Source organism: Schistocerca nitens, chromosome 4, assembly GCF_023898315.1.
Source record: "Schistocerca nitens isolate TAMUIC-IGC-003100 chromosome 4, iqSchNite1.1, whole genome shotgun sequence".
Classification (NCBI taxonomy): domain Eukaryota; kingdom Metazoa; phylum Arthropoda; class Insecta; order Orthoptera; family Acrididae; genus Schistocerca; species Schistocerca nitens.
In genome coordinates, this window is record NC_064617.1 from 884,790,894 (window position 1) to 884,803,302 (window position 12,409).

Consider the following 12,409-nt stretch of genomic DNA (forward strand, 5'->3'; position numbering starts at 1 on the left):
TGACGCACTTACCAGTAACATAAACCTAACGAATTCATTTTAAAAAATCATTTACACAAAACGCAAGGTCAGTTACGTTCCCTCTGAAAACCATTCTTTCCACTGTCACCTGATGTATTCGGCTTCTTAAGAAGGCTGAAGCATTAGAAACAAGAACGCCGCAAACAAAAACTTTCGCAGTCCTGAATATTTGACATCTTAGTCATGGCGATTACGAAATGCTCTTTTTTACATCACTACTCAAAGCTGAATGCAATAAGTTTTCACTAAACTCGCCTACATACAGTATTCGGACTGACACCTACGTCTTGAAATGCCTATTGAATTAAAGCGTACAAATGCATCCCGGAGCGTCAGGTTACCTTGACGATGACAAACAGACAGCGTTCTATGAAAACTCCGGACAGGACGCCAAACCGACGCACGCCGGATCTCCATGTGGTAGCGAGCGTGCCCTCGCCGCGCAGCCAGGAATAACAACAGAGGGGCCAAAGTCGGTCACGGCACAGCCAGACACGCGTCGGCTGCTTCCGGTGGGAGCAACGCCCGCGCGCACGCACACACGGTCGTGCGTGGCGGCCCCACGCACGCACTGAAGCACCCGCCTGCGCCAGAGGTCGGGCGGTCGCCCTCCCAGCCAACGCACCCTACGGACCAGTGAGCCGCCAACGGCTGCCGCGCCAGGCTGCTGCGTTGCGAAACGCACGCGACTCGCGTAAGCGAAATCCGAGGTAAACAACGCCGCCGCCCATGTAGGCTCTGCGTGATCGGCTACCGGAACTCTGTAGAGACCGCTCACGAAAACCCGAATTAATGATCACTCTACAGGAAAGTGAAAACATGAATAAAACTTTATAAAGAGAGACTGTGAGGCAACACTGGTACTTGACTCCGATGTTTACCAACATCAGGCAAACAAAAGCTACAGATTTTACTTTCGTCTCCCCTGATTTTATGTGGCACTTTAAGTAAAAACATAACTGTTCCCCATTCTGAAGTAACGCTGTTTTCCTACACAGGACGGAAATGAAGTTCCAGTGCACAGACCCATAGTCTCGCGTCAATACGTCCTGGAGCTTGCCATGTACAGCTATTTTTGCACGCTGAAAACTACTCGATGAAAGCAAATAAAGCTCTCGAAACAACGATAACAAACTTCAGGACAACTTACCTTCCTCTTGGCCATGGTGCCGATCTTAAGGAACCTCGTGATGGCCGACACTATCCCCCTGGGCTGGTGCTTGGTGCGCGTCCTCCCGTCCGGACTCATGGTGGTGTCCCGATGACGGCTAGGCTAGCGCGGTGCACAATAACGTAGCGTACAGACCACTCCAGTCACAGCGGAGCAGCGGCGAGCCAGACGCGAACCTCTCACCCCCACGAGTCGCTGTCCGCTCTCGCCTGCTGCCAACGCGAGACTGCGCGTGGCGCGCACCGCGGGCCGCCAGCTCCCCGCCAGTGACGCGCTCCCCCCCCCGCGCGCTGCCGCGGCCAATCGCGACGTCCGGACGCGCCCCCTCCCCGCGGTCCGCTACGACCGAGCGGTAGTACGGCGAGTACGCGACGCGACCTACCTACAGAAGGCCGCAGTCTAGCCCGGGCGCGCCCTCAATGGCAGCAGCGGATGCTTGCGCCCGTTACGTTATCGCGGCACCGGTCCCCGATATAAACACTTTCCCGAACCGTTCCGCAAACATGGCGTACGGAAATAGCTCACTCCGTGCTGCAGTTAACTGCCTTCCCTTTCGGATTTCACGAAGTTTTTGATTGCGGGGGAGAGCGAATTTGTATTCTGAAACTCAAGGGAATAACATTACTAAATAAACAGAAAAGATAGGAAAATGATGAAACAGAGTTCTTTTCATTAATCACGCGATGGGGCTGAGTAATGTCTGAAAATTTATAGTTGTGTGATAACATCCAGTTTGCGGCCTGTGTGTTGCATATGTAGAAACTTGACGTCTTTGAGCACTATTTATATCAACAGAGAATCGGCATGACAGTAGTCCGTCAATTCTTACAATTTTTGTGCTCTACAGAGCTACGTTTGCAGAAGTAATTATAGACACTCTTCGTAGGTAATACATTTCTCAACAACATACGTTTTTGCACAAGGCGAGTGATATTCCCATAGAACATACACTCTCACGTAACATTTACCGGCAACAACGTATCAATTACCACCACATGCAACACCTCAGTAACTACCACGAGTCGCGTCAGGATGTCTGCTGCAACAAAAGGTCACGTTATATCACAATATCTCTTCTTTTCGATTCAATCGATAACCTCTTCACTCTATACGTCCTCTCTTTATCAATGTTCTGAAACATGACGTTTCGACAACTTTATTCTCTTCATGTCTCTACTCTTTGCCGTGCACATTTCACTTCCATACAGTGCCGACACAGCTAAACTCCTCTACTACTTTCAGAGCCTCATTTCTCAACCTAATTTCCCCAGTTTCGCCAAAATTAGTCCTACCACAATCCATTACCCGAACTATTTCCTACTGCAATTTCAAATACAGTTTGATATCTACATGTAATCATATAATGAGGCTGGGTACTAGTTGCTTCAACTTACAAATATTGTAATGGATTGTCGTGCATGGTAACGTTAATTATTTAGAGGTCTTTGCGTGAAACTCTGAAGAAAAAATCTTGGTGGCAAGTAGGTTTTCTTTCTTATATGTCTGCAATGGTAAGGTTTCTCTGAGTTTTAAGCCACGAGTTATCTTCAGCCCATTCCGACATGGAAGAAAATATTTTAGACAACATTCTCCTCAGTTCACGTTCGTTTGCCGACGTTCCTACCAAAGAAACAAAATATTTATTAGCTAACGATAATCGTTGAAGAATAAGCTACAAATATTGTAACCAGAGGATTCATAAAAATCGTTTGCTGTGCATCCGTGCCACACACATCAGCAGAAAAACTTTAGTCTCTCTGAATTCGAATACAGAGCAGCACGGTTCGAACCCCGGTGCGCCCTTCCCAAACACAATGCAGGCGACTCAGGCGGATGATACCTGTACGAAGTACACCTATGTTTTCCAGTACGCGCTCCCCAACGCTGTAAAACCAGAATTAACGTCCAGTCTCGTAACAGCTCTGACGTCGTATAACTTAAACTCTAAAGACCTTTTTCAATTAAAGGTTTCTTTACGTGGCAAAATAAAATAAAAATATATACAGTGTAGTCCATTGATCGTGACCGGGCCAGATATCTCACGAAATAAGCGTCAAACGAAAAAACTACAAAGAACGAAGCTCGTCTAGCTTGAAGGGGGCAAACCAGATTGAGCTTTCGTTAAGCCCGCTAGATGGCGCTGCCATAGGTCAAACGGATATCAAGTGGTACGGGTGCAATCGATGTTGATGTAACACTCTCAACACCGACGTTTTGGAGATTCCCGATTCTCGCGCAATCTACACTCCTGGAAATGGAAAAAAGAACACATTGACACCGGTGTGTCAGACCCACCATACTTGCTCCGGACACTGCGAGAGGGCTGTACAAGCAATGATCACCCGCACGGCACAGCGGACACACCAGGAACCGCGGTGTTGGCCGTCGAATGGCGCTAGCTGCGCAGCATTTGTGCACCGCCGCCGTCAGTGTCAGCCAGTTTGCCGTGGCATACGGAGCTCCATCGCAGTCTTTAACACTGGTAGCATGCCGCGACAGCGTGGACGTGAACCGTATGTGCAGTTGACGGACTTTGAGCGAGGGCGTATAGTGGGCATGCGGGAGGCCGGGTGGACGTACCGCCGAATTGCTCAACACGTGGGGCGTAAGGTCTCCACAGTACATCGATGTTGTCGCCAGTGGTCGGCGGAAGGTGCACGTGCCCGTCGACCTGGGACCGGACCGCAGCGACGCACGGATGCACGCCAAGACCGTAGGATCCTACGCAGTGCCGTAGGGGACCGCACCGCCACTTCCCAGCAAATTAGGGACACTGTTGCTCCTGGGGTATCGGCGAGGACCATTCGCAACCGTCTCCATGAAGCTGGGCTACGGTCCCGCACACCATTAGGCCGTCTTCCGCTCACGCCCCAACATCGTGCAGCCCGCCTCCAGTGGTGTCGCGACAGGCGTGAATGGAGGGACGAATGGAGACGTGTCGTCTTCAGCGATGAGAGTCGCTTCTGCCTTGGTGCCAATGATGGTCGTATGCGTGTTTGGCGCCGTGCAGGTGAGCGCCACAATCAGGACTGCATACGACCGAGGCACACAGGGCCAACACCCGGCATCATGGTGTGGGGAGCGATCTCCTACACTGGCCGTACACCACTGGTGATCGTCGAGGGGACACTGAATAGTGCACGGTACATCCAAACCGTCATCGAACCCATCGTTCTACCATTCCTAGACCGGCAAGGGAACTTGCTGTTCCAACAGGACAATGCACGTCCGCATGTATCCCGTGCCACCCAACGTGCTCTAGAAGGTGTAAGTCAACTACCCTGGCCAGCAAGATCTCCGGATCTGTCCCCCATTGAGCATGTTTGGGACTGGATGAAGCGTCGTCTCACGCGGTCTGCACGTCCAGCACGAACGCTGGTCCAACTGAGGCGCCAGGTGGAAATGGCATGGCAGGCCGTTCCACAGGACTACATCCAGCATCTCTACGATCGTCTCCATGGGAGAATAGCAGCCTGCATTGCTGCGAAAGGTGGATATATACTGTACTAGTGCCGACATTGTGCATGCTCTGTTGCCTGTGTCTATGTGCCTGTGGTTCTGTCAGTGTGATCATGTGATGTATCTGACCCCAGGAATGTGTCAATAAAGTTTCCCCTTCCTGGGACAATGAATTCACGGTGTTCTTATTTCAATTTCCAGGAGTGTATCTGCTACTGATGTGCGGATTAGCCACGACAGCAGCTAAAACACCTACTTGGGCATCATCATTTGTTGCAGGTCGTGGTTGACGCTTCACATGTGGCTGAACACTTCCTGCTTCCTTAAATAACGTAACTATCCGGCGAACGGTCCGGACACTTGGATGACTGATGTCCAGGATACCGAGCAGCATACATAGCATACGCCCGTTGGGCATTTTGATCACAATAGCCATACATCAACAAGATATCGACCTTTTACGCAATTGGTAAACGGTCCATTTTAACACGGGTAATGTATCACGAAGCAAATACCGTCCGCTCTGGTGATACCACGTACTTATACGTTTGTGACTATTACAGCGCCATCTATCACAAATCGAAAAAAGTAGTCCAACTGAAACATTCATATTTCTTTACGTACTACATGAATGTGTAATAAAAAATGGGGGTTACTATTTTTAAAAAACGCAGTTGATATCCGTTTGACCTATGGCGGAGCCATCTAGCGGGCTAACCATAGCGCCATCTGGTTTCCCCCTTCAAGCTAGACAAGTTTCGTTCTTTGTAGTTTTTTCGTTTGATGCTTATTTCGTGAGATATTTGGCCCGGTCACTATCAATGGACCACCCTGTATATTTATCCTCTCCCACTATCGCACTATGCGATGGACGTCCGCTGTTCATAACAAACGCACGTTTACACAGACGTTCAGGCAAACCACTACACCAGTGGCAGGTGGAAATCATTTGATCCTGACTACATTGTTCTTCTTAAAGACAGATGCAGACCGCATATGGAGGCTAAGATACTGCAGTTGGATTTATGCGTCGCATCCAAATAGCTGGTACGGTTCTCGACCTTATTAGAATTTCATACTGTCGTTCGAAACATCAAAGCGGCCGCGTTCTACATCAGTACTGTGTGAATCACTAAAGAACGTGGCAGAGGGTACTTTTCAACGTCCCTTCATCCAGGATTTGATGTCACGGACCGAGAACGAGGCAGGAGTGACTGCTTGTACGTCGCTGCACCAGGTGCTATTCGCCTATTTCGTCTGAAGGATCTTTACAGAGTACGTAGTGGGTTGAAGAATATTCACGGTTTCTGTCCTGAAAGAGGGAGTGTTGCAGTTTTCCAAAGCAGTTCTCGCTAGATGTAGGGCATCTTTCTCCGAGTGTCGGCCAGTTAATAGTCAACACACTGTTACACTCTAGCTACAGCCAAACAAGCTTGCGACAATTTGCAAAGCCTCCTCCAAAAATAAACGAAAATGATACCTATTCAAAAAAGACAGATAAAAATTCACTTGATGCCTTACTGAGAGAGAATCTCCAGTGCTTCAAAATTAACAATGTTAAGTGTAGACCAGAAGTGGTTTGAATACAAAGAAATAGTATTGACAACTGAGAGGTTTATACCACATAAATTAACAAAGGACGGAGCTGATCGTCCTTGGTACACAAAACGGAGAGGAACACTGTTGCAGAAACAACGAAACAAACATGAAAAATTTAAACTAACGAAAAATCTCGAAGATTGGCGATCTTTTACAGGAGCTCGAAATTTAGCGCGGACATCAATGCTATATGCTTATAATTGTTTCCACAACGCAACTTTTGTCTCGAAACCTAGCAGAAAATCCAAAGAGATTCTGGTCGTACGTAAAGTTGCTAGCGGCAAGACAATCAATGCCTTCTCTGCGCGTCAGCAGTGGAAATACTATCAACGACATTGCTGCCAAAGCAGAGTTACTAAAAGTAACCTTCTGAAATTCCTTCACCAAAGAAGACGAAGGAAATATTCCAGAATTCGAATCAAGAACACATGCCAACATGATTAACTTTGAAGTAGAAATTCTCGGAGTAGTGAAACAACTTAAATCACTTAATAAATGCAAGTTTTCAGGCCCAGACTGTATACCAATTACGTTTCTTACAGAGTATGCTGATGCAATAGCTCTATACTTAATAATCATACACAACCGTTCGCTCGACGAAAGATTCGTACCCAAAAACTGGAAAGTTGCACAGGTTAACACCAATATTCAAGAACGGTAGTATGAGTAATCCGTTAAATTACAGGCCCATATCATTAACATCGACATGCAGAAGGTTTTTGGAACAAATTTCGTGTCGGAATATTATGTATACTTCGAAGAGAGGGGTCTATTGACACACAGTCAAGAAGAATTTATAAAACATTGCTTTTGTGAAACATAAATAGCTCTGTACAGAAACGAAGTGTTGAGTGCTACTGAAAAGGAATTTCAAATTGATTCTGTATTTCTAGATTTCCATGAGGCTTTCGACACTTGACCACGCAAGTGGCTTATAGTGAAATTGCGTGTTTATGGAGTATCCTCAAAATTATGTGACTGGATTCGTGATTTCCTGTCAGAGATGTAACAACAGTTCGTAGTAACTGATGTAAAGTCATCGAGTAAAACAGAGGTGATATCTGGCGTTCCCCAAGGTAGTATTACAGGCCCTCTGCTGTTCCTTGTCTATATAAACGATTTAGGAGACAAGCTGGGCAGCGGTCTTAGGTTGTTTACAGATAATGCTGTCGTTATCGTCTAGTAAACTCATCAGAAGGTCAAAATAAATTGCTAAACGATTTAGAAAATGTATCTATATGGTGCAAAAATTGGCAATTGGCCCTAAGTAACGAAAAGTATGAGGTCATCTACATCAGTGCTAAAAGGAATATGTTAAACTTGGATTACACGATAAATCAGTCTAATGTCAAGGCCGTAAATTCAACTAAATGCCTAGGAATTACAATTGCGAACAACTTAAATTAGAAATAACACATACAAAATGTTGTAGGGAAGGATAACCAAAGAATGCGTTTTATTGGCAGAAAACAGTCAGACGACGCAACAGATCTATTAAATAGACTGCCTACACTACGTTTGTCCGTCCTGTTTTGGAGTACTGCTGCGCGGTGTGGGATCCTTAGCACATAGCAGGAGTACATTAAGAAAGTTCCAAGATTTGTATTGTCGATAAATAGAGGAGAAATACAAGACTTGGAGTGGACGTAATTCAAACAAAGGCGTTTTCCGTTGCGGCGGAATCTTCTCACGAAAGTTCAGTCAGCAACTTTCTCCTCCGAATGCGAAAATATTTTGTTGACGCCGACCTACAGAGGGAGAAAAGATCACCATAATAACATAAGGGAAATCAGAGTTCGCACGGAAAGATACAGGTGTTCCTTTTTTCTGCGCGCTGCTCGATACTGGAATAATAGAGAAATCTTATGAAGGTGGTTCGATGTACTCCCTGACAGGCACATAAGTGTGATTTGCAGAGTATCGATATAGATGCAGAAAGCCCTCCTTTGTATACGCTCCACGATGCACCCGCCCTTTCCCGCTGTTAAGTTAGCGAATATGGATCCTAAACACTTGAAAACTATTATTTAAAAAAGAACTGTGCAAGTGTTTTGTGTGCAAACTCTAATGTGGGAAACTATAGTTTGCTAGAATTCTATCAGTGAATTGTAATTTACTGTTCGTATGGAAAGTAGTTTCGTGCAAGTAACAAAGAACAGCAGATAATGAATCTATTCCGCAGCGTTTAAAATGTACCTAATACACTCGCCAAAGAAACTTTCAGAGGGTTTATATTCTGTACTTTACGACACGTCATTTTGTTCATGGTTTCGATAGAACAGCTCCACTGATATGAAATACATATTACACGAAAGAAACAATCCCTCTATTGTCAGTCTTACACTACATGTCTCAATTACGATCACGCTGAAAGACAATTTCTTTCTCTATCGTTAGCTCTAGATTATACCTATACTAACTGACAAACCCGGCATGCTTGGGCACCCATTTTGCCAGTTTTCTATTAGAAACGAAATCTTATATCCGCACTAGACTCGTTGCGAGATGAACCCAGGGAGTTGTCGTACGCTAGGAGCAGCTGCTTCGCGTGTCTACGACGCGATTATATAAGCGTCTTCATAGCTCTGTAGCCTTACAGAGCAGTTTAAAGCTGTCAAAAGCGCTGCCAGGTGCCAGGGATCTCTTTAAGATGACTCGGCTGTAGGAGTGTCTTATGGTAGCAAAGAACAAGTGTATTAAAATGTCGTGCATGATGCGGCAGTTTTTCACGCACCTCACTGTTTATGACGTCATATCTCGTGGACGATGATAGCTAGATGGTACTTACCCTCACAGCGATTCTTGTCTGACGGAAAGGGATATGGGTACCACGTGTGACTGAAATCAGTGCAGTGGTTTGAGAGGAAATGTGGAAAGAATAGACACACATTTATGTAATATGTATGGATATGCTGGATGACAGGTTTCGAAATATAACCCGTTCTGCGGTTTGCGAAATACTCATTCATGTGATCGCTGGTTGCACGGTTACTCGATGGGCATCTTGTTTTGCAGTGAGACGCCACAACGTCTTAATCTTAGTTTGTAAGTTATTTACGTCTTCTTATGATATGATAGCTACTTGGCTCGTGTGAGAAAAACAATTTTGATATTTCCCCCATTGACATACCAGTTTCCACGTCACGGTGGACGCCAACGTCATACTTTGTGTGTTATTTTATTTTTAATTTTTTTTATTTTTTAAATCAGAGTGCACGAGCTGGGAGTGGTAGGGAAGCGCAGCGGCAGTGGGAGGGTGCCATGGAAACAAAATTCTGGACCGCAAGGAAGAGTTTCAAGCACACGTGGTACGCGCATGTCTAACTGTCTATCAAGATAAACTGTGGAGGTAATACACAGTTAAGACCCCCAGTGCACGCAAGGATTGCATGAGGAAAAAAAAGACGGAAACGGCCGATATGAGTGTGTAGTCCTGAAGTTCCGATACTGGTGGGATTTTTGGTTGCAGTATCGATGACACGCAGCCCATGGGAGTCTATTTAGGGGCAAAAAATGGAAAAGAACTGAAGGTGTTCCCGATAAAATGAAGTTTTGTGATAAGTCAATGTTACTATGAATTTGTAAAAGATTTTATTTATTTTTAATATACTGAATTCATTATACTACACCAACACTGTCAAATATATATCCGGAGGAAATTATAAGTGAAAGTTTTGATGGAAGGAGAAGGGTTTGTATAGGGGGTCGGAGAGTGGCGTGTATAAGATTTGCAGACGACATGGTTGTGATGGCAGAAAGTGCAACGGAGATGGAACATATGTTGGATGATCTAAACACAAAATTAGAAGAATATGGAATCAAGATTAACAAGAAGAAAACTAAAAGCATGGTAACTGGAGGAAAGGGGAGAAAATGCAATATAAACACAGGGGGAGAGGAAATAGAGCAAGTGAATAACGGATGACATGTATTGCTCAACAGAAATTAGGAAAAGAATTGCAATGGCAAAAGAAGGAATCAAAAGGAAACAGAAATTACTTTGTGGACCACTAAACAAAAATCTGAGGAAAAGACTTGCCAAATGTTACATCTGGAGCGTTGCACTATATGGTGCGGAGACCTGGACATTGAGGAAGGAAAATGAAAGAAGATTGGAGGCACTACAGATGTGGATATGGAGAAGAATGAAAAAAGTGAAATAGGAAGACTGAGTAAGGAATGAAGACGTATTAAGAAGAGTTGGAGAAGAAAAAAAACATGCTGGAAGTCATCAGAAAGAGAAAACGGAACTGTATTGGACATTGTTTGAGGAGGGACTGTTTACTGAAGAAAGGAATGGCGGAGGGGAAAAGGGGAAGAGGAAGACGAAGATATCAAATGCTGGACAATATCAAAGGAGGCAAATATTCAGAAATGATAAGACTGGCTATGGACAGAAAAAAGTGGAAGAGGCTTAATCCATGACAAGACCTGCAGAATACCATACTACATACTACTACTATACTTTTAAGAAAATCCAAATAAACTAAATTTCTTTTTATACAGTGGGCATATTTCGCAGGAGTAAGTAAGTCACGGGACAACAGCAGGTGACGAGGTGGTTACTAATGAGGCTATGACGACGCAGTCTGTCCACCCAGTCTATACAGTTGCGACGATTCGTAAACCCTTTAACGAACAACATTCCGTGACTTCGTTTAACGGTAGATAATTTGCAATGCCACGCATGAGTTCATAGGAGCGTCTTCCATACACAAAAACGACCTGTTGGAGGCAAGGTGGGGGTATCAGTCGCTTCCAAAATGTTCTAGTCAATACAAAAAAATATCGCTTTACTGCTTTAATCATTTTGTATCACAAAACCCTCCATGCGTATCGACGGCCACACCATCATCGGAGGGTAGACTGCGTTGCTTCAATTTGATGAAATGGACTTGTGGCGTGCACATATGTTGTCTCTCTGAGAGACAGCGTTGAGGTAAGAATGTTATGTGCTGCGTCTTATAACTGAGAAATGTGAGCATTAATTACAGCTGTGGAAGGTGTTTTGTAGTTTTCGCCTTATGTATATTCCAGTCTGTGTCGTGCTGACGCGTTGTTGTTGTTGTTGTTGTTGTTGCTGCTGCAGCTGGTATTGGGGCTGGTAGTGATGGGTTATCTTTCACAAGGAAATCACCTCAGTTCGAAGGACTGAAGCCGAATAAAAATGCTATTAAAGTGCGGAGATGTCTGTTGCCGCCACCGGACGCCACCGCCGCCATCGTCATTCATCTCTAGACGAGGCCTATGGTTACGGCTCTAAGGCGCAGCCGGCCGGAGTGGCCGAGCGGTTCTAGGCGCTACAGTCTGGAAAAGCGCGACCGCTACGGTCGCAGGTTCGAATCCTGCCTCTGACATGGATGTGTGTGATGTCCTTAGGTTGGTTAGGTTTCAGTAGTTCTAAGTTCTAGGGGACTGATGACCTCAGAAGTTAAGTCCCATAGTGCTCAGAGCCATTCGAACCATCTAAAGCGCAACTGGCTCAAGTACGCATCGAATGAGAGACCCATAACATTTGCTTGAAACGATACGTGTTAACACGAGCGGCAATGTCAGAATCATATTACTCGAAATACAAATTCGTCATGTCGGTCTATGTTGCTTCCTTATCCATCATCGAAGTGCTAATGCTGAGTCTGAATGAAGTGACTGAAACACAGTGGAATACAGCAGTATGCGCACCTGACCAAGGCAACATATGTTCATACTGTATTACATCACATATTACTGCAGTCGTCAAATGCCGGGTGGTCATAACAAAAGTGCAATTACTCACAGCGGTCCAGTGTGGGCTGTAATAATTATATGGCACAGTGAAGTTGGGGCCGGCCGCGGTGGTCTAGTGGTTCTGGCGCTGCAGTCCGGAACCGCGGGACTGCTACGGTCGCAGGTTCGAATCCTGCCTCGGGCATGGGTGTGTGTGATGTCCTTAGGTTAGTTAGGTTTAAGTAGTTCTAAGTTCTAGGGGACTTATGACCTAAGATGTTGAGTCCCATAGTGCTCAGAGCCATTTGAACCATTTGAAGTGAAGTTGGTAGATATGCTAATGCGTGAATGCAGAGCCGATATACGCAGGAAAGAAATTACTTCCAAATGTGGTCGCCAGTGCAAATCTGGGGCTGTGAATGTAAGAAAGACGTATACAAACATTTCCATACG

General features: G+C 45.3%; 1 protein-coding gene across 3 annotated transcripts in view; it reads right to left on the reverse strand.

The window, feature by feature from the left end:
• Positions 1-12,409, reverse strand: part of LOC126253411 (3-phosphoinositide-dependent protein kinase 1-like) — a 426,440-nt gene that overhangs the window by 55,923 nt on the left and 358,108 nt on the right. The window contains exon 1 of one of the 3 annotated variants that reach the window (XR_007545953.1): positions 1,172-1,430. The exons of 1 other annotated variant lie outside the window; for it this stretch is intronic. Coding sequence is in view for 1 of the 2 variants with exons in the window: in XM_049954719.1 (XP_049810676.1) it covers positions 1,172-1,270 (99 nt within the window). In the remaining variant the exon portion in view is untranslated. Of the gene's footprint in view, positions 1-1,171; positions 1,431-12,409 lie in introns of those variants that run through there. One more of the 3 variants, XM_049954719.1, reaches the window with a different exon arrangement.